Here is an 18,127-nt window from a genome sequence, read left to right as displayed (position 1 = left end):
TGTTGCATGCTATCGTGAATGGAATTATTTTCTTAATTTCATATTTGGATTTTACATTGCTTACATGTTGAAATACAACTGCTTTTTATATATTGTTATTGCATCCTGGGCTTATTAGTTCAAATATCTTTTTTTCATACATTCATAAGATTTTTCACATTGGTAATCATGTTGTTTGGGAATAAGAACACTTTTACCTCTTAAAAACTTGAGAGTTTTTATTAAGGAGTATTATATTTTGTCAGATGCTTTTTCCATTTATTGAGGTAATCATTTGTTTTTTCCCCTATGAATTTGGTTTATTACATTAATTAATTTTCTGATGTTAAACCAATCCTGCATTCCTGTGATAAATCCAGTTGTTCATGGCAGGTGATCACTTCTCTATGTTGCCATGTTCAGTTTGCTAATATTTTGTTATGGGCTTTTTAATAGATAGACGTCTTAATGTAGGATATTGGTTACTAGTTTTCTTCTAGTTTTTTTTCTTTGGCTTTGGGTGATGCTGACCTCAAAATAATTAGGAAGTATCCTTCCTGGAAAAGTTTGTGTAGGGTTGGTATTCTTTAAATGTTAGGTAGAATTCACTAGTGAAGTCGTCTGAGCCTAGGCTTTTCTTTGCGGGAAGCGTTCCAGGTTGTAATTCAATTTCTTTATTCAATATAGGTCTGTTCTGATATTCTTTTCTTTGAATCAGTTTTGGTAATTTATGTTTATCTAGAAATTTTGTCCATTTTATCTGAATTGTTTACTTTATGCTAGAAATTGTTAATATTATTTCTTTCAACTCATTTTAATTGTTATGGGGTCTTTAATGTTCTTTCTTTAATTCCTGATTTTCTTCTTTTGTGCCTTCTCTTTATTATTTGACTATTTTAGCTAAGTGTTTGTCTGTTTTTACCAACTTCTATTTTCATTAGTTTTTCTTTTTTCTGTTTCCCTGATTTATGCCCTGATCATCAATTATTTATTTTATGTTGGATTTGATATATTTTTTTAAATTTTTGAGGTGGTAATTTAGTTGGTTTTAGTTAATCTTCATGTTTAATATAAGCATTTGAAACTATATATTTTCCTCTTGGAACTGCTTTATATGCATCCCATAAAATAAATGGATAGTTTCAGTTTCATTCAAGTTAACTTCTAGCTTTTCTTGTGATACAGTATCTTATGTTATTTACTTTTAATCTGTTAATTTTCTTTCAATATTTGATTTGAAGTTTAATTTCCTTTGGTTGAAAAAGATACTGTATATGATTTCAGTATTTTAAAGTGTACTTTTATATTCTAGCGTGTGGTCCATCCTGGAGAATTTTTCATGAGTACTTGAAAAGAATATGCATTCTGTATTGTTAGATGTAGTATTCTATGTATGTCATAATAAGTTGGTTGATAGTGATGTTCAGCTCTTCCATATTCTCACTGCTTTTGTTCAAATTGTTCTATCAGTTACTGAGAGATGATTATTGCAGTCTTCAGTATAACTTGTTGACATGTCTGTTCCCTCTTTTAATTGTCAGTTTTTGCTTCCAATATTTTAGGCATCTCCACATACATTTAGGCAGATTGCTTTAAACATTTATAATTGTTACATCTTCCTGATGCATTGAGATTTTATCATTATCGTAGGTCCCTCTTTGTTTCTAGTCAGTTGTTCTGCTAAAGTCAATTTTATCTACTTTAATTGGATTCTTTTATGGTTACTATTTTTCAGTGGTTATATCCTATTCCAGCCTTTTACTTTTAATCTATATGTGTGTTTAAATGTAATGTGCATCTCTTGTAGAAAACATGTAGTTAGATACTGTTTTTTAATGCAATTTTAGTTATAGATTTATGTATTCCCATACCAATATAACCATCCAAAGTGTGCAGTCAGTGGTTCACAGTATCATTATATAGCTGTGCATTCATCAGAATTGATTTTGGAACATTTTTATTACTCCAAAGATAAAAATAAAAGTAGGAAAAAAACAGTAAGAAAGAGCATCCAAAGCATCCCATACCCCCCACCACCCCCATCATTTATTTTTTTGTCCTTTTCTCACTCATTTGTCCATACACTGGATAAAGAGAGTGTTGGTCACAAGGTTTTCACAATCACAAGGTCACACTTAAAAACTATATAATTAATTATACAGTCATCTTCAAGTATCAAGGCTGCTGGATTATAGTTAAACAGTATCATGTATTTCCCTCTATCTACTCTAATACACCAAAAACTGAATAGGGTTATCTATATACTGCATAAGAGTAACCTCCAGAATGAACTCCTAAGACCATTTGAAATCTCTCAGTCACTGAAACTTTATTGTTTCATTTCTCTTCCCTCTTTTGGTCATGAAAGCTTTCTCAATCCCATGACTCCAGGTTCAGGCTCATTCCTGGGAGTCATGTCCCACATTGCAAAAGAGATTTACACCTCTGAGAGTCATGTCCCATGTAGGCAGGAGGGCAGTGAGTTCACCTGCAGAGTTGGTTTAGAGAGAAAGCCACATATGAGCAACAGATGAATATCTGTGATGATGACTCTTGGCATAATCATAAATAGGCTTAGCTTCATTAGGTCAAGCCCCAGATAGAAGGCCAGGCCCATCAACTTGACAGTCGCTAATGCTGATGAGAATATCAGGTCTTCCCCAGCTGGGGAAGTTTAATGTTTTTACCTTTTCCTCAGTCCTTCAAGGAAACTTTGCAGATACTTTTTATCTTTTGCCCAGATTGCTCTGGGATATATTAGGGCATCACACCAACCTGTACCAACCAGCAGAATCTCACTCCCTATTCATGATTCTGTGTAATTTTGGTGTTCAAATAATGTCTGATCACTTTTTCATTGTTTTTAACACTTGCTATATGGGGTTATGCTGGACTTTCACTGCAGAATTCTAGCTCTGGTTTGCAAGTGTCACACAGATGCCCAGAATTCCAGGGAGTGAACAGGTTATACACAAAGAGCACAGCATCTCAGAATTTAGAAATAATAGCAGAAACTCAGGAACAGTTGTAACTGTTGTAAGAGCCTATCATCTAGAAACCTTTACAGTAGGCCTTCACCTGATAACCTATGCTCTGGAATTCATTTCTGTTTGTACATTATAGTTCATCTGTATTAGTGAAGCATTACATTTGTCTTTTCTTTCTGGCTTAGCACTCAACATACAAATGTCCTCGAGGTTCATTCACCTACTTGCATGCCTCATAGCTTCATTCCCTCCTGTAACCTGTCTCACAGCTTCATTCCTTCTTGCAGCCTGCCTCACAGCTTCATTCCTTCTTGCAGTTGTATGCACAAACTATAGTTAGCACTTCTTTTCATCAGTCGATGTACCCATAGACCACCTCTGTCCATTGCAGATCACACACTGCTCTCTAAACACAGTGCAAATGTCCATTCCTGTTGAGAACACAGGCTCCAGTGGAGCCACCACCCTGCTCCCCAGAGGGACTGTACCACTCTAATTCCCAACTAACAGTGTATGGGTACATCTCTCTGCCTGTGTTTTCTCCAGCACTTGTATCTCTGTTCATTTTTAAACAGTTTTATTCACATACCATACAGTTCAACCTAGATTAAAAAATCAGTGGTTCCCCGTATAATCAAATAGCCATGCCTTCACCACCAAAATGTGTATGAGAACATTTCCATTTCTTCTGCAAAGAATCTCATACCCCTCCCTCATATCCCCTACTTATTGACATTTAGCTTTTGTGTTTTTGCTTTTGTTACATTCAGTGGAAGCGTATTACAGTGTTACTATTAAATATAGACTCTAATTTGCATTGATTGTATTTTTTCCTTATACCATTCCATTTTCAACACTTTGCAGTGTTGACCTTTATTTGTTGTCCTTCATGTAAAACTTTTCTTATATTTGTACATTTAATCACCATAATTGTCCACTCTAGACTTTGGTAAATATATACCATCCTAGTCTTTATCTTCTATATTTCCTTCTGGTGTCATTTATTTCTGCTCTAATCTTTCTTATTTCTTTCTTTTCGTTTGTTTTGGGGGTGCTTTGCTGTTTTTTCTCTAATTCTTCCAAGTGAATAGTTAATTCCTTGATTTTTGGTCTTTCTTCTTTTTTAATATAGGCATTTAAAGTAATAAATCTCCCTCTTAGTACTGTCTTTGCTGCATCCCCTAAAATTTTTGTTTTAGTTTTAAATTTATTGATTATCCTTTTTATTTTTTTATTATTCAATATAACCTACAAACACAAACATTCTTACCATATGATCATTCCATTCTTGATATATCATCAGTAACTCAAAGTACCATCACATAGTTGTACATTCATCATCATGATCATTTCTTAGACATTTGCATCAATTCAGAAAAAGAAATAAAAAGAAAACAGAAAAAAATGAATACATGCCATCCTCTTAACCCTCCCTTTCATTGACTTCTAGCATTTCAATTTACTAAATTATTTTAGCATTTGTTTCCCCTATTATTTATTTATTTTTAATCCATATGTTTTTGTTCTAGTTCGCTAGCTGCCGGAATGCAATATACCAGAAACAGAATGGCTTTTAACAAGGGGAATTTAATTAGCTGCTAGTTTACAGTTCTAAGGCTGAGAAAATGTCCCAATTAAAACAAGTCTATAGAAATGTCCAATCAAAGGCATTCAGGAAAAGATACCTTGGTTCAAGAAGGCCGATGAAGTTCAGGGTCTCTCTCTCAAGTGAGAAAGCACATGGCGAACACAGTCAGGGCTTCTCTATCGGCTGGAAGGGCACATGGCAAATACGGCATCATCTGCTAGCTTTCTCTCCTGGCTTCTGGTTTCATGAAGCTCCCCAGGAGGCGTTTTCCTTCTTCATCTCCAAAGGTCACTGGCTGGTGGACTCTGCTTCGTGGTGCTGCAGCATTCTCTGCTCTCTCTGAATCTCTCATTCTCCAAAATATTTCCTCTTTTATAGGACCCCAATAAACCAATCAAGACCCACCCAAATGGGTGGAGACATGTCGTCCCTTAATCCAGTTTAACAACCACTCTTGACTAAATCACATCAGCCAGGGAGATGATTTCATTACAGTTTCAAATATACAGTATTGGATAGGGATTATTCTACCTTTATGAAATGGGATTTATATTAAAACATGGCTTTTCTTAGGGGGCGTACTTCCTTTCAAACCAGCACAGTTTTTTACTCATCTGTCAATAAGGTAGATAAAAGGAGCATAAGACACAAGGTTTTCACAATCACACAGTCACATTGCAAAAGCTATATCATTATACAGTCATCTTCAAGAAACATGGCTACTGGAACACAGCTGTACATTTTCAGGCAGTTCCCCTCCAGCCTCTCCATTATACCCTGACTAAAAAGGTGACATTTCTATAATGCATAAGAATAACCCCCAGGATAACCTCTTGACTCTGTTTGGAATCTCTCAGCCATTGACGCTTTATTTTGTCTCATTTTGCTCTTTCCCCTTTTGGTCAAGAAGGTTTTCTCAATCCCTTGATTCTGAGTCCCAGCTCATTCTAGGCTTTCTGTCCCATGTTGCCAGGTGTCCACACCCCTTGGAGTCATGTCCCACGTAGAGGAGGGGAGGGCAGTAAGTTTGTCGTGTTGGCTGAGAGAGACAGGCCGCATCTGAGCAACAAAAAAGGTTCTTTGGGGGTGACTCTTATGTCTGATTTTAGTAGGCTTAGCCTATCCTTTGCGGGAATAAGTTTCATATGAATAAACCCCCAGATTGAGGGCTCCCCCTATTGCTTTGGTTGTCCCCACTGCTTTTGAGAATACCAGGAATTTTCCACTTGGGAAGGTTGAGTTTTCCCCCTTTCTTACCTTCCCCCAAGAGGTCTTTGCAAATACTTTTTTATTCACTGTTCAAATCACTCTGGGATTTATCGATGCATCCCCTAAATTTTGGTATCTTGTGTTTCCATTTTCATTTGCCTCAAGATATTTACTGATATCTCTTATAATTTCTTCCTTAACCCACAGGTTGTATAAGAGTGTGTTGTTTAGCCATCAGATACTTGTGAATTTTCTGATCCTCTGCTTGTTATTGATTGCCAACTTTATTCCATTATCATCCGTGAAAGTATTTTGTATGATTTCAATCTTTTAAAATTTATTGAGACTTGCTTTGTGACCCAGCATATGGTCTATCCTTGAGAATGATCCATGAGCACTTGAGAAAATTTATGTCCTGCTGTTGTAGGGTATAATGTTCTGTACATGTCTGTTAAGTCTAGTTCATTTATTGTATTATTCAAAGTCTCTGTTTCTTTATTGATCCTCTGTCCAGATGTCTTATCCATTGATGAAAGCAGGGTATTTAAGTCTCCAACTATTTTGGTAGAGGTGTCTGTTTCTCCTTTCAGTTCTGTTAGTATTTGCATCATGTATTTTGGAGCACTCTGGCTCAGCACATAAATATTTATGATTGTTATGTCTTTTTGTTGAATTATTCCTTTTATTGATACATAATGTCCTTTGTCTCTTTTAATTTTATTGTTTTGAAGTCTAATTTGTCAGATATTAGTATGGCTACTCTGTTCTTTTTTGATTGTTGTTTGCATGAAATATCTTTTCCCACCCTTGCACATTCAACCAATTTTTTTTCAACCTATTTTTAGCCTTAGGTCTAACAGGAGTTTCCTGTACACAGCTTATAGAAGGGTCTTATCTTTTAATCCATTCTGCTAGTCTGTATCTTTTGATTGGGGGATTTAATCCATTAACATTCAGTTTTATTACTGTAAAGGCAGTACTTCTACCATTTTATCTTTTGAATTTTATATGTCATACCTAATCTTTTTTTCTCTTTTTACTTTTATTGGTAGTCTTCATTTCTACACTCTTGTCCAGACATCTCTCTCCTGCCTTTTTTCTCTACCTGTAGCTCTCCCTTTACTATTTCTTACAGAACCAGTCTCTTAGTCACAAATTCTCTCAGTGATTATCTGAAAACATTTTTAATTTTCCCCTCATTTTTGAAGGACAGTTTTGCTTGGTATAGAATTCTTGTTTGGCAGTTTTTCTCTTTTATAATCTTAAATATATTATACTACTCCCTTCTTGCCTCTGGTTTCTGCTGAGAATCCCACATATAGTATTGAGCTTCCCTTGTATGTCATGGATTGCTTTTCTCTTGTTGCTTTCAAAATACTCCATTTGTCTTTGATATTTGACAGTCTGATTAGTAAATGTCATGGAGTATGTCTATTTGGATCTATTCTGTGTTGGGGTATGCTGCTGTTATTGGATCTGTAATTTTATGTCTTTCCTTAAAGATGGGAAATTTTCAATGATTATTTACTCCATTAGTCTTTCTCCTCCTTTACCCTTCTCTTCTCCTTCTGGGACACCCACAATATTTACATTTGTGTGCTTCAATTTTTCATTTACTTCCCTGAGACCCTGCTCATATTTTTCCCTTGTTTTCCTGATATTTTCTTTTGTGTGTTGGATATCAGATGTCCCATCCTCTAGCTTACTAATCCTTTCTTCTGCCTCTTCAGATCTTTTGTTGTAGTTTCCATTGTTTTTTTTTTAATCTCTTCTGTTGTACCTTTCATTTCCATAAGTTCTGATTTGTTTTTTCAGATTTTCGAGTTCTTTTACTTTGCCCCTTGTCTTCTTTATATCCTCCTTCAACTCATTGATTTTATTTTTGATGAGATTTTTTTCATGTCTGTTCAAACATCCTGAATTAGTTTTTTCTCATTTGAAGTGTTGATTTGTTCCTTTGACTGGGCTGTATCTTCGATTTTCCTAGTATTATTTTTTGTTGACGTCTAGTCATTTGATTTCTTTAATTAGTTTATTCTGGAGGTCATTTTCATTCTTTTATGGAGGGTTTTCTTGCTGGATGGCTTTGTTCTTTCTCTGTTCTCTGACATTCAGTGCAACTTTTTTTAGACCTGTAGTATAGGTTCAGTCTAAGTGATCAGAATTTTTTCAGTTGTGAGGAGCAAGTGGGATGGAAGGAGAGAAGAATTTGGATTTCGGCAGGTTGAGTCTGAAGTGCTGAGGGACAAACAAGCAGAAATGTCCAGTCTGAGTTGGGCAACTGGGTCTGGAGCTCAGGAGGATCAGGGCACATGTCTGCACTGGGGGTCAACCTGGGAGTACCTGTGCCCAGAAAGAGCAGGAGGGTGCCAAGGGAGCCTCTTGGGGGCCTCCCCTTCATGCAGTGGATGAGGAAAGGGGAGACCCAGAGGGCTGCCTGCTGCAGGGTGTGGGGGGCTCCAGGAAGGAGATGCAATGGCATCAGAGTCATCACAGGGCTTGGTGGCCACTAGAAGCTTCTGTACCTTCAAACAGGATGAAGAGGAGATGGAAGAGGTAGCCAATTAGAAGCTTGCTCTGCAGAAGGCCAAAGAAGTGGCTGAAGTCAGCCCCATGTCTGCCGCCAATCTCTCCATTGCCGCGTAAGGCTCTGAGGTGGGGGTGGGAGAGGGGCTGCTGCAGCGTCCCAGGCCTGGGTCCTCACCAGGGCACCCCTTCTGGAGGTTTCCATAGAGGTCCCCAGCCTTAGCTGTAGCTCATGTAGTGAGGACATGGCCCTTCCCCAGGAGCTGTGAACCCTGAGGTGGCTGTGGGAAGAGGGGAGCCATTGAGCAAAGGGTAGGCCAGGGCCTGCTGTGGCAGTCTTTTGGCTGGGCAGCCTCAGGGTAGTCGAGGCCCCTGCAGCTACCCCTGGTGGCATGAAGCTGAGGCAGGGAGTCTGCTTTAGACAAGCTCTCAGGGGACTGTAGGTGGTGTCTTGGCAGGCTGACAGTCTTGCTACATCTTCCAAAGATGTCTCTGCACGGTTCCAGTGTTGGGTCAGAGGCCACAGGAAGACAGGTGATGGGCAGCCCCCTGACCAGGAAAGGTGGGGGCAGGCAGGGGCTTCCATGGGACAGAACCCAGGCTTCAGTGTTCAGCAGAGCCCAGCCACACTGTAGTCACTTTCCTTTAGGTGTTCAGGGTTTCCCTGGGCCGAGCACCACAGAGGGCTGGGGCAGATGAGCCCAGGGAAGACAACGTGTGGAAGGAGGCAAGGGACTCTGGCATGGCCTGGTTGTGGTGCACCTCCAGGGCACAGAGCCTGGTCTACTCACAGAGGTGCTACACCTGGGCAGGCGCTAATGCCCCTGCCAGCATCATGAGCACTCTGTGCTCATCGGCCCCACCCTGTAGCCGGCCACCCTCTCTATTTAGAGTGCCTAGACCATGAGTGACTTGTGCCAGGAGCGTGTGTGCAGTATGTGTGCACTGAGTGTGTGTGATGGCATGTGGGGGTCTGTGGGGGTCTAGGGCTCATATGTCCTTGGCATGTGCTGAGAATGTGTGTCTGTGTGGTGGCCAGTTCTTGCCTATTTTCAGGGGGATGTTTGCAGGGCCCACAGCCCGGTCTCCAGGCCAAACAGGTGGTTCCTGGGGTAGGCCAGGCATGGGAGGGGCTACAGGAGAGTTGACCTGGTGGGCCTGCGGGTGGGCTCATGGCTTTGTGGTGTTGTCCAGGTGCTTAGTTGGTCAGTTTGAGTCTATGGTTGGTTGGTTATTTTGTCACTTCAATTTGGCCACCTGCCCCTGGGGTTGCACTCATCTTAGGATGCCCCACATTAACTCCTATCCCTTAAGCACTGAAAGCCAGGGTGGTGGCCTGTGACAGGAGAGGGCAGGCCCATGAGTGTGATTTGTTCAGCCCCATGCGAGCCATGGGGGCCCTGCTGCTGGCCTTGTCCTGGGGTGTGTCCACTTCCCTGTAGCCTGTTGTCCTGAGAAGAGAAGCTGTGGCCCCAGTCCTGAGCTGGCTGGACATTGGGCTGTCCTGTGGAAGGGGGTCTGGGGCCCCCCTGGCCTTCTCACCCTCCTCGAGAGGCATCAGCCGTGGGCTTTGTGGCCTGCTCAGGTCTACCATGGAGATGCGCTTCTCCTCTCCGGGAATGGGCTCCTGGGAACTGTAGATGCTCTCCAGCCAGTGCCAGCATCCCAGGGGCTCATCAGAGACACTGCTCTCCGCACAGGAAAGGGCCCCTGCTGTGCCCCCCACCCAGGGCCAGGCTCTGCCTGGAACGTGACGTTAAGATGCCCTTCTCTGTAGCCAGTTGCAGCAGGCCACTGCCCAATGTGGACTGCTCTGATCTCCAGCCCCCAGGAGTGTGATGGGAGACCTCCCAGGGTGCAGCCCATGCTGCCTGCCCTCCCCCCGCCCTTCTCCCTATTCCCTTCCTTGCCTGCTCTCCTGGTGACTCATGCTGGCTGGGGCCTGCCATGCCCAGGCCTGTCCCCTGCCCATGAGGGTGAGCTGCCCTCTGTCCTCACCCTGAGCCCATGCCCCTAGATGCACCGTGGGCTGTGTGAGATGAGCACTTTCAGCGTTGCAAGGACCTCTGGCTCCTTGTGGTTATGAGAGGACCCAGCCGGGCCCTGTGAGTGTGTGGGAGACGGGGTCCGTGTGGGAATCCCGCTTGTGTTGGCCGAGGTCGCGGCCCCTGCTTTGCCTAAACCTGCCCTTGGCTCGCAGCCACCAAGGCACATGGGAAGAGCATAGGCTCGACGTGTCTTCCTGGCTCTCACTGTGTCAACACCCCAACCTCTGTGCACATGCACACACGCTGACAACTTATACACAAACACTCGTATTTTCACATACTTGCATTGCCATATGCTCACAGTGCTCACATACACTCACACATGCACACACTCACATCCTCACATGTACTTTCTTATATCCTCACATCCACAGCCCACTTCACACACAAAAAACATGCACACATGTACCCACAACACACTCATACCCATACATACCTTCTTACACCCTCACAAGCTACATGGTCATTCACACGCATGATACTCTTACACACTCACATGCCTTCTCACACTCAGTATGCCCTCATACATAACTCTTATACACTTTGCTTCACATACACACTTGCACATACACAGCACACCTGCACATACATAGCACACTTGCACTCACATATACCCTCTCATACACTCACACTCACATCCACACAAACACTCACACACATGCCTGTTTGCGCCCAGGGCCTATGGGCAAGGGAGCTGCTTCTAGCTCCTTACAGATACACGTGGACTTCAGCCTTGAGAAGGAGTGACTTGAAATGGAGTTGGTCCTTTCTCAGGGGTGCAGAATTGTAGTGAAATGACTGTAAAGGGACACTCAGCTTTTCTTGGTTTGGAAAAGCTTCCAGAAAGTCATGTGGAAATGGCTGGAGTCACACCCAAAGGGAAAGTGGGTCTGCAAGAGCCTCTTTTCCCCTGAGAAGTGTCAGAGGGAGCTAGAAGCAGCTGAGTCTACACTCTGGGGAGCAGGGAGGTGGGGAGAGGGCACTCCACCAGGAGGCAGGTGGGTCAGGCAGCCAGGCTAGCAAAACCCCTCAGGTTAGGACCCACACACTACCCTGCCTGGCCCCCAGACTGGGCTTCTCTGTTCTGTACAGACTTGCGAGGCACTGCCCTCCGACATAGTCTCCCACACCCCTGCGGCCCAGACTTCTCTAAGAAAGGGCCAGGGTCGGTGCTCATTAGCCTCGGAGGGGCCGGCTGGAGGCCCAGCTCGTCCCAGCCCTCTGCAGGTCACCTGTGGCCTCCTTGGGCTGTGGCTCTGCCTTGTTGACCGGTGTGGCCAGGCCGGGCTAGACCACACATCTCCGTCAGGTACTTGTCTTCCCTTTCACCTGAACCTGGCTCCATGACTGCCTCACTGAGGGGCCCTGAGCACATATCCCCTCTGTAGGCTCAGTCCTCTGCTCTGTAAAATAGGGGACAGCAGTAGTGCCTGAGGCTCAGGGTTGCTGCGAGGGTTGTGTGAAGGGAGATGCAGGGAGCTGAGGCCTGTGTGCCAGTTGGGAGAGTTCCTTACTAGGCTGAAGGCTGTGATGCTGGCCGAAAGGGAGGCGTGGGCTGGGGTCGCCTACCTGGGTGGCTTATTCAATAGGAGCCAAATGCCAAAGGCTTCCCTTGGCTACTGGGGCTGTGGAGGCCACATGGGGTGGGGAAGGTGGTAAGGGCCTTTACTAGCCTGGAAGTGGGGCTGACCCGGTGTTGCTGGCTCTATGTGGGTCAAAGAAAGGGGACATCGGTGGCCAAGAGGGGCACATCCATGTCCCTATCCCCGCCCCAGTCCCAACTCTGGGCTCCTGAAAGTGGTGGCTGCCAGGCAGTGCTGAGTGCCCTGGCGCACCACGTACCTCGCGTCAGCTCCACTGGGACTGGCTGTCCCGGCTTCCTTCACATCAGGACGTATCTCTCCTCTGATCCCCTCACAAATGCCTTCCTGCTTCTGGCTTGTGGTTTTTTTCCTGGGAGGGAGTGGATATGGGGGAGTGCCTTTTGGAGAAATGGCTGCATCTTTGGGCCTTTCCACTCAGGTACCCCCTGGCAGGCTGGGAAAGTGCTGCTGCCTCCTGCCTCTCCATCATTCTGCTCCATTTGAATGGTGCTTTCCCTCCTTCCTCCTTTTTGTCTTTTCTGGGCTGAGGGTGCGAGTCCTGGAAGCCAGTCTGTGCCATCTTGCTGGTGCCTGCTATCCCCACAGCCTGCACCCACCGAGGCAGGCAGTCAGTCTGGGGGGTGGTGAGGGACTCCACGAAGGGAGTTCAGAAGCCGGTTCCCCAGAGCTCTGGGTGGGCCTCTCTAGATCTTCTTCTGCCTCGAATCTGAGGAGGGGTCTTGAGCGCTCCTGCTGCCCCTTCTCCCTCCTTCCCTGGCACCACCCTCCATCCATTGCTGTGTGTCCATCTGTGGCTTTCTCTACGCTAGGCAGAGTGGCGGGGCAGCCGGCAGGCACAGGTGCCCGTCGCTCACCCGTCATCCTCCCCACAGCTGGCAGCAGAACTCGGCCGAGGCGCGCTCTGTGGGGGAACAGCGCGCCAGCCAGCTATGGCTGCAGAACATGCGCGCCAGCTGCGAGGCCTCTACAGCGAGCTGGACCCTGAGGAGCGGCTACTCTTGGCCACCACGCTCCACCTGCAGCCCGACATGAAGACGTACCTAGAACGGCCCCTGCTGGTGGAGCCGGTCCGCGACAGCCCGCGCGCTCCCACGGGGGGCATGGCCCGGCCTGGTGCCGATGGCTCTGACACTGCAGAGCCCACCCGGCCGCCGTGCACCCCGGCAGACCCGCCCCGCAGGCACTACCACCACCGCAACAAGAACAAGGCCCCGACCCCCGCGGCGGGGGAGCAGGAGCGGAGCGAAGGCCCCAGGGCAGAGGGCGGGGAGCCCGGTGTTCGGGAGGAGCGGCCTCGGCCGCGCCACAGCCACAGCAAGGAGGCCGTGGGCTCCCGCGACGGTAGGGGTGAGCGCGCGCGTGGCTCGGGACCCGGCCTGGACGGCGGCCGGCGCCATCACTGTAGGGGCTCTCGGGAGCAAGCGCCCGAAAAAAGGAGCCGCGGCGCCACCGCACCCACCGGCTTGCGCCCGAGCGGGGCGAGGATGTCCCAGGTGTCGGGGCCAAGGCTTAGCAGCAGGCGCGGCACCGCGGCGGCTCGCGGGCGGGCACCAGGGAGGCGGAGAGCGCCGAGGAGCCTGCGTGGCGGCACTGGCCGCTTGGCACAAGGCGTTGTCTGCACATGACTCCTTGGAGAAGGAGGTCGCGGAGAAGGAAGACGAGGCTCTGGGCAAGGAGCAGGACGCCGGCCAGAACCATCAGCCCAGGTGAGCCCCTGGGCCCACAGGGGCGAGTCGGGGAGACAGTGGGGCAGCTTGGGTGTGGGGTGGAGACCTACAGGCAGCTCACCCTATCCCTTGCGGTGGTCTGTGGGTACCTTTCAGGGCTAAGGTATGGAGCTTGGCAGAAGGGTCTGATCATTGCAAGGAGCCTGGGAGGAAAAGAGGGCTTGTGGAGAGGTTGTTGGGACTGGCTTGGGAGGCCCTGACTTGTGAATGGTAGGAAAAGAGAATAAAGTGGCCAGGGAGAAGAGAAATTGAGGGAACATTGTGGAGAAGGGAGCGGTGGGAAAGAAGTAGTCTGAGGGTCCTGTCTCAGGCTGGTCCTGTCTGTGAGCACTTTGGGTCAAGGAGGCCTGGCTAAGCCAGCCGTCCTTATAAGCCCTGTACACAGCTGGGAGGTCAGTGCAAGGCCTAACCTGTGCTTTAGGAAGCATCAAACTCTAGGCCTCTTCATCCTGCAGACAGCTTTGCTGCTCACATGTGTGATGATGCCCTCTTGCTACCTTCCACACGCAAAGGCACAGAAGTGCACAGATGATAAGAATTTTACGAAATGCTAGAGGAGCAGAGGAGGTGGTCAGTGTTTTCTCAGTCTGGGTAGGGGACTAAGGAGCTGGGTTTGCAGACTGAACAGGAGTCTGGGGCAGTGTCAGACCCTGGGATGTCATTCTTGGTTGCAGGGAGCCGCACTGTGACATGGAGGCCAGTGGGAAGACGGGTGTGGGCCCTGTGCACGCACTGCCCAGCACCTCTCTCCAGAAGGTGATGGGGCAGCCGGAGGATGCTGACAATCAACAAAATGTCTCTCGGATGAGCAGCCAGCCCTCGGACCCGAGTACTACCACACACACCACAGTGATGCTGACAGGCCCTCCTGGAGAGAGCACGGTTGTCCCCAGTGAGTGTCTCCCTGCTCCAGCAGGGCCCCCATCCTCCTGCATCAGCAGCTGCCTGGGCACCCAGTGAACCGATGTGGTCGCTCCCATCTGGAGAGAAAGGCCTTTGCTGTCAACGCCTGTCCCTCTGTTCCTTGCTTCCAGGTGCCCAGAAGTAACTCAGGTTCTGTTCTTCTCTTCCCATAAGATTTGTAGGTTACTGGCTAAGTGCCAGGTGCATGGTGAGGTGCTGGGGGACCAGCAGGAGGGAACAGTGCATGCCAGGTGGGTGTCCAGTCTAGCTGAAGATGCACCACAATCATATGTCTTTAGAGTTGTGCTCTAGAGTTACAAGGTTGTCTAAAGTTGTAAAAAAAAACATTTTTCCTTCCCAAATAATTTTTTTTTATTAGAGAACTTGGCAGTATTCAGAAAGATAATGGAGAAAATACTGAGTTCCCATATACTCACACATATTTAAAAAAAATTATTGATTAATCTTTACACACAGACATTCCATACATAGTGTATAGTCAGTGGCTCACAATGTCATCACATCATCACCATGATCATTTTTTAGAGCATTTGCATCACTCCAGAGAAAGAAAAAAGAAAAATGAAAAAACTCATACATACCATACACTTTATCCCTCCCTCTCATTGACCACCAGTATTTCCATTTACCCAATTTATTTTACCCTTTATCCCCCATTATTTATTTATTTTTTATTTTTATTTTTCCTCACTGCCATTTTTAACATTTTGCATTATTGTAGTACCTTTGTTACAATTGATGAGAAAATATTATCATAATCACACTATCAAATATAGTTCATAGTTTAACATAGTTCACTGTTTGCATTGTCAGTTTAATGGATTTAAAAAAAATTTTATTCTAGTTGCATACATATGACATAAAATTTCTTCTTTAATCACGTTCAGATACGTAACTCAGTGCTGTTAACTATGTTCACATCATTGTGCTACCATCACCACCATCTATAATCAAAACTTTCCATCATCCCAAATAAAAATTGTACATTTAGAAAAGTTTTTTTGTTATGAAATAAAAGATTTATACAAGTGAAAGAAAAAGCAATAATTTTCAAAGTACTCTTTAACAGTTATTTACATAACAGATTTCAGACTTTGTCATGGGCTACCATTCCACTATTTCAGATTTTTCCTTCCAGTTACTCCAAAACACTGGAAGCTAAAAGGAGTGTTAATGTAGTGATTCATCAGTGGTACGCATTTGTTAAATCCTATTTTGTCTGTTATAACTCCTTCTCCTTTGATCCTTCTTCTAACCTATAGGGATCTTCAGGGAATGCCCGTTCTGACTTTTTCACATTGAGAAGAGGTATCAACACTAAAGAATAGGGGAATGTAATTAACTGATAATCTTGGAGAGCCTGGTCCCTCTGGGTTTCAGGATTTATGGCCTAGGAACCCTCTGGAAATTATATGTTCCAGGAAAGCAAATTTTGTGCATGAAACCTTTATAGAGTCTCAGTTTGCACTCTAGGTGTTCTTAAGAGTTAACAGAAGTCATGTTGGTTGGCAAACCATGGCAATTAGCACTGTCTAACTAAGCTAAGAGTAGCTTGCATAAGAGTAGCCTCTGGAATAGCTCTCAACTCTATTTGATCTCTTAGCCATTGATGCCTGATTTCATTACACTTTCTTTCTCCCTTTTGGTCAGGAAGGCATTGTCAGTCCTACAGTGCCAGGACCAGACTCATCCCTGGGAGTCACGTCCCACATTGTCAGGAGACTTTCATCCCTGAATGTCATGTCTCATGGAGAGGGGAGAGCAATGATTCTCCTTGCAGAGTTGGGCTTTGAGAGAGGCCATATCTGAGCAACAAAAGAGGTCCTTCAGAAGTAACCCTTAGGTCTCATTATAGGTGGTCTTAGCTTCTTCCCTACAGAAATAAGTTTGCTAAGGGCAAGCCTTAAAATCCAGGGCTTGGCCTATTTTCTAGGGAGTCCTCAGTGGTTGAGGGGGTACCCGGGTTTTCCCAGTTGGGAAAGCTTAATAATTTCAATTTTTTTTCCTTCAGACCCTCAAGAGGCTCTACCAATACTTTTTAATTATCAGTCCACCACAGTCTGAGATGTATCCTGGTATTATATTAAGCTGTCCAGAATTACAAGGTCTCATTCCTGTTCTGGACTCCAGGAGTTTGGGTTGTTTAAATGAGCTATCCAGACAGCTTGATTTAGATTGTATGTTAACAGAAAATTTAGGTTCTACACATAATAAAGCTTTCTGCTTTTGGTCTCATAAAGTAGGTGAAGGTCTAAATGCTATACATTAAAAAAATTATTGATTTCTTTTTATTAGGTTGTAGATTTACAAAAATATCATGCACAAAATACGTCAAAAATGACATCTTCATACACTGCCCTATAACTAACAACTTGCCTTAGTGAAGTATATTTGTTATAATTCATGAAAGAATGTTTTATACTTGTACTATTAGCTATAGTTCATCATCCACAACAAGATTCATTGTGTTGTACGGTCCTGTTTTTCCTTTTAATTTTCATTCAAGTAACATATATATGACTTAAAATTTCTCTTTTTAACCACATTCACATTTATAATTCAGTGCTGTTAATTATATTGACAATGCTGTGCTACCATCACCATCATCTATTCCCAAAACTTTGTAATCAAACCAAATAGAAATTCTGTAAAATTTAAACATTAGCTACCCATTCCCTACCCCCAGTCCAGCCCCTGGTAACCTATATTCTAGATTCTGACTAGTTATGCTTATTCTAATTATTTCATATCAATGAGCTCATACAATATTTGTCCTTTTGTATCTGGCTTATTTCATTTAACATAATGTTCTTCAAGGTTCATCCGTGTTGTTGCATGAATCAGAACTTCATTCATTTTTTTTTTAACATGGGCAGGCACTGGGAATCGAACCCAGGTCCTCGGGCATGGCAGGCAAGCACTCTTACCTGCTGAGCCACCATGGCCCACCCACTTCATTCCTTTTTAATCCTGAGTAATATTTTTTTGTATACCTATACCACATTGGGTTTATTCATGACTTGATGGACATGTGGGTCTCTTCCATCTTTTGGCAATTGTGAATAATTCCACTGTGAATATTGGCATGCAAATACCTGTTCAAGTCCCTGCTTTTGATTCTTTTGGGTATATATGCCTAGTAGTGGGGTTGCTGGGTCATATGGTAATTCTGTACTTAACTTTCTGAAGAGTTTGAAACTATTCCACAGTGGTTATACCATTTTACACTCCCACCAGCAATAAATGAGTTCTATTTCTTTATATCCTAACACTTGTAATTTTATGTTATTTTAATAGTAGCCATTCTAGTGGCTATAAAATGGTATCTCATTGTTTTGATTTGCATTTCCCTGATAGCTAATGCTGATGAGTACATTTCCACTTGCTTTTAAGCCATTTGGAAAAATGTCTATTCAAGTCTCTCGCCCATTTTTAAATTGGATTGTTTTCTTTTTATAGTTGATTTGAAGGTTTTTTTATGTATTCAGAATATTAAACCCTTATTGGATACATAGTTTCCAAGTATTTTCTCCCA

General features: G+C 44.4%; 1 protein-coding gene across 1 annotated transcript in view; it reads left to right on the top strand.

Moving 5' to 3' along the window:
* LOC143672706 (voltage-dependent N-type calcium channel subunit alpha-1B-like) overlaps positions 1–18,127 on the top strand; it is a 53,121-nt gene that overhangs the window by 11,015 nt on the left and 23,979 nt on the right. Inside the window, exons 3-5 of the mRNA XM_077147259.1 lie at positions 12,814–13,282; positions 13,377–13,647; positions 14,343–14,560. Of these exons, the coding sequence (XP_077003374.1) occupies positions 12,871–13,282; positions 13,377–13,647; positions 14,343–14,560 (901 nt within the window). The 5' untranslated portion in view covers positions 12,814–12,870. The remainder of the gene's footprint in view (positions 1–12,813; positions 13,283–13,376; positions 13,648–14,342; positions 14,561–18,127) is intronic.

Source organism: Tamandua tetradactyla, assembly GCF_023851605.1.
Source record: "Tamandua tetradactyla isolate mTamTet1 chromosome 1 unlocalized genomic scaffold, mTamTet1.pri SUPER_1_unloc_2, whole genome shotgun sequence".
NCBI classification, from domain to species: domain Eukaryota; kingdom Metazoa; phylum Chordata; class Mammalia; order Pilosa; family Myrmecophagidae; genus Tamandua; species Tamandua tetradactyla.
This window is presented reverse-complemented; position numbering and strand designations above follow the sequence as displayed.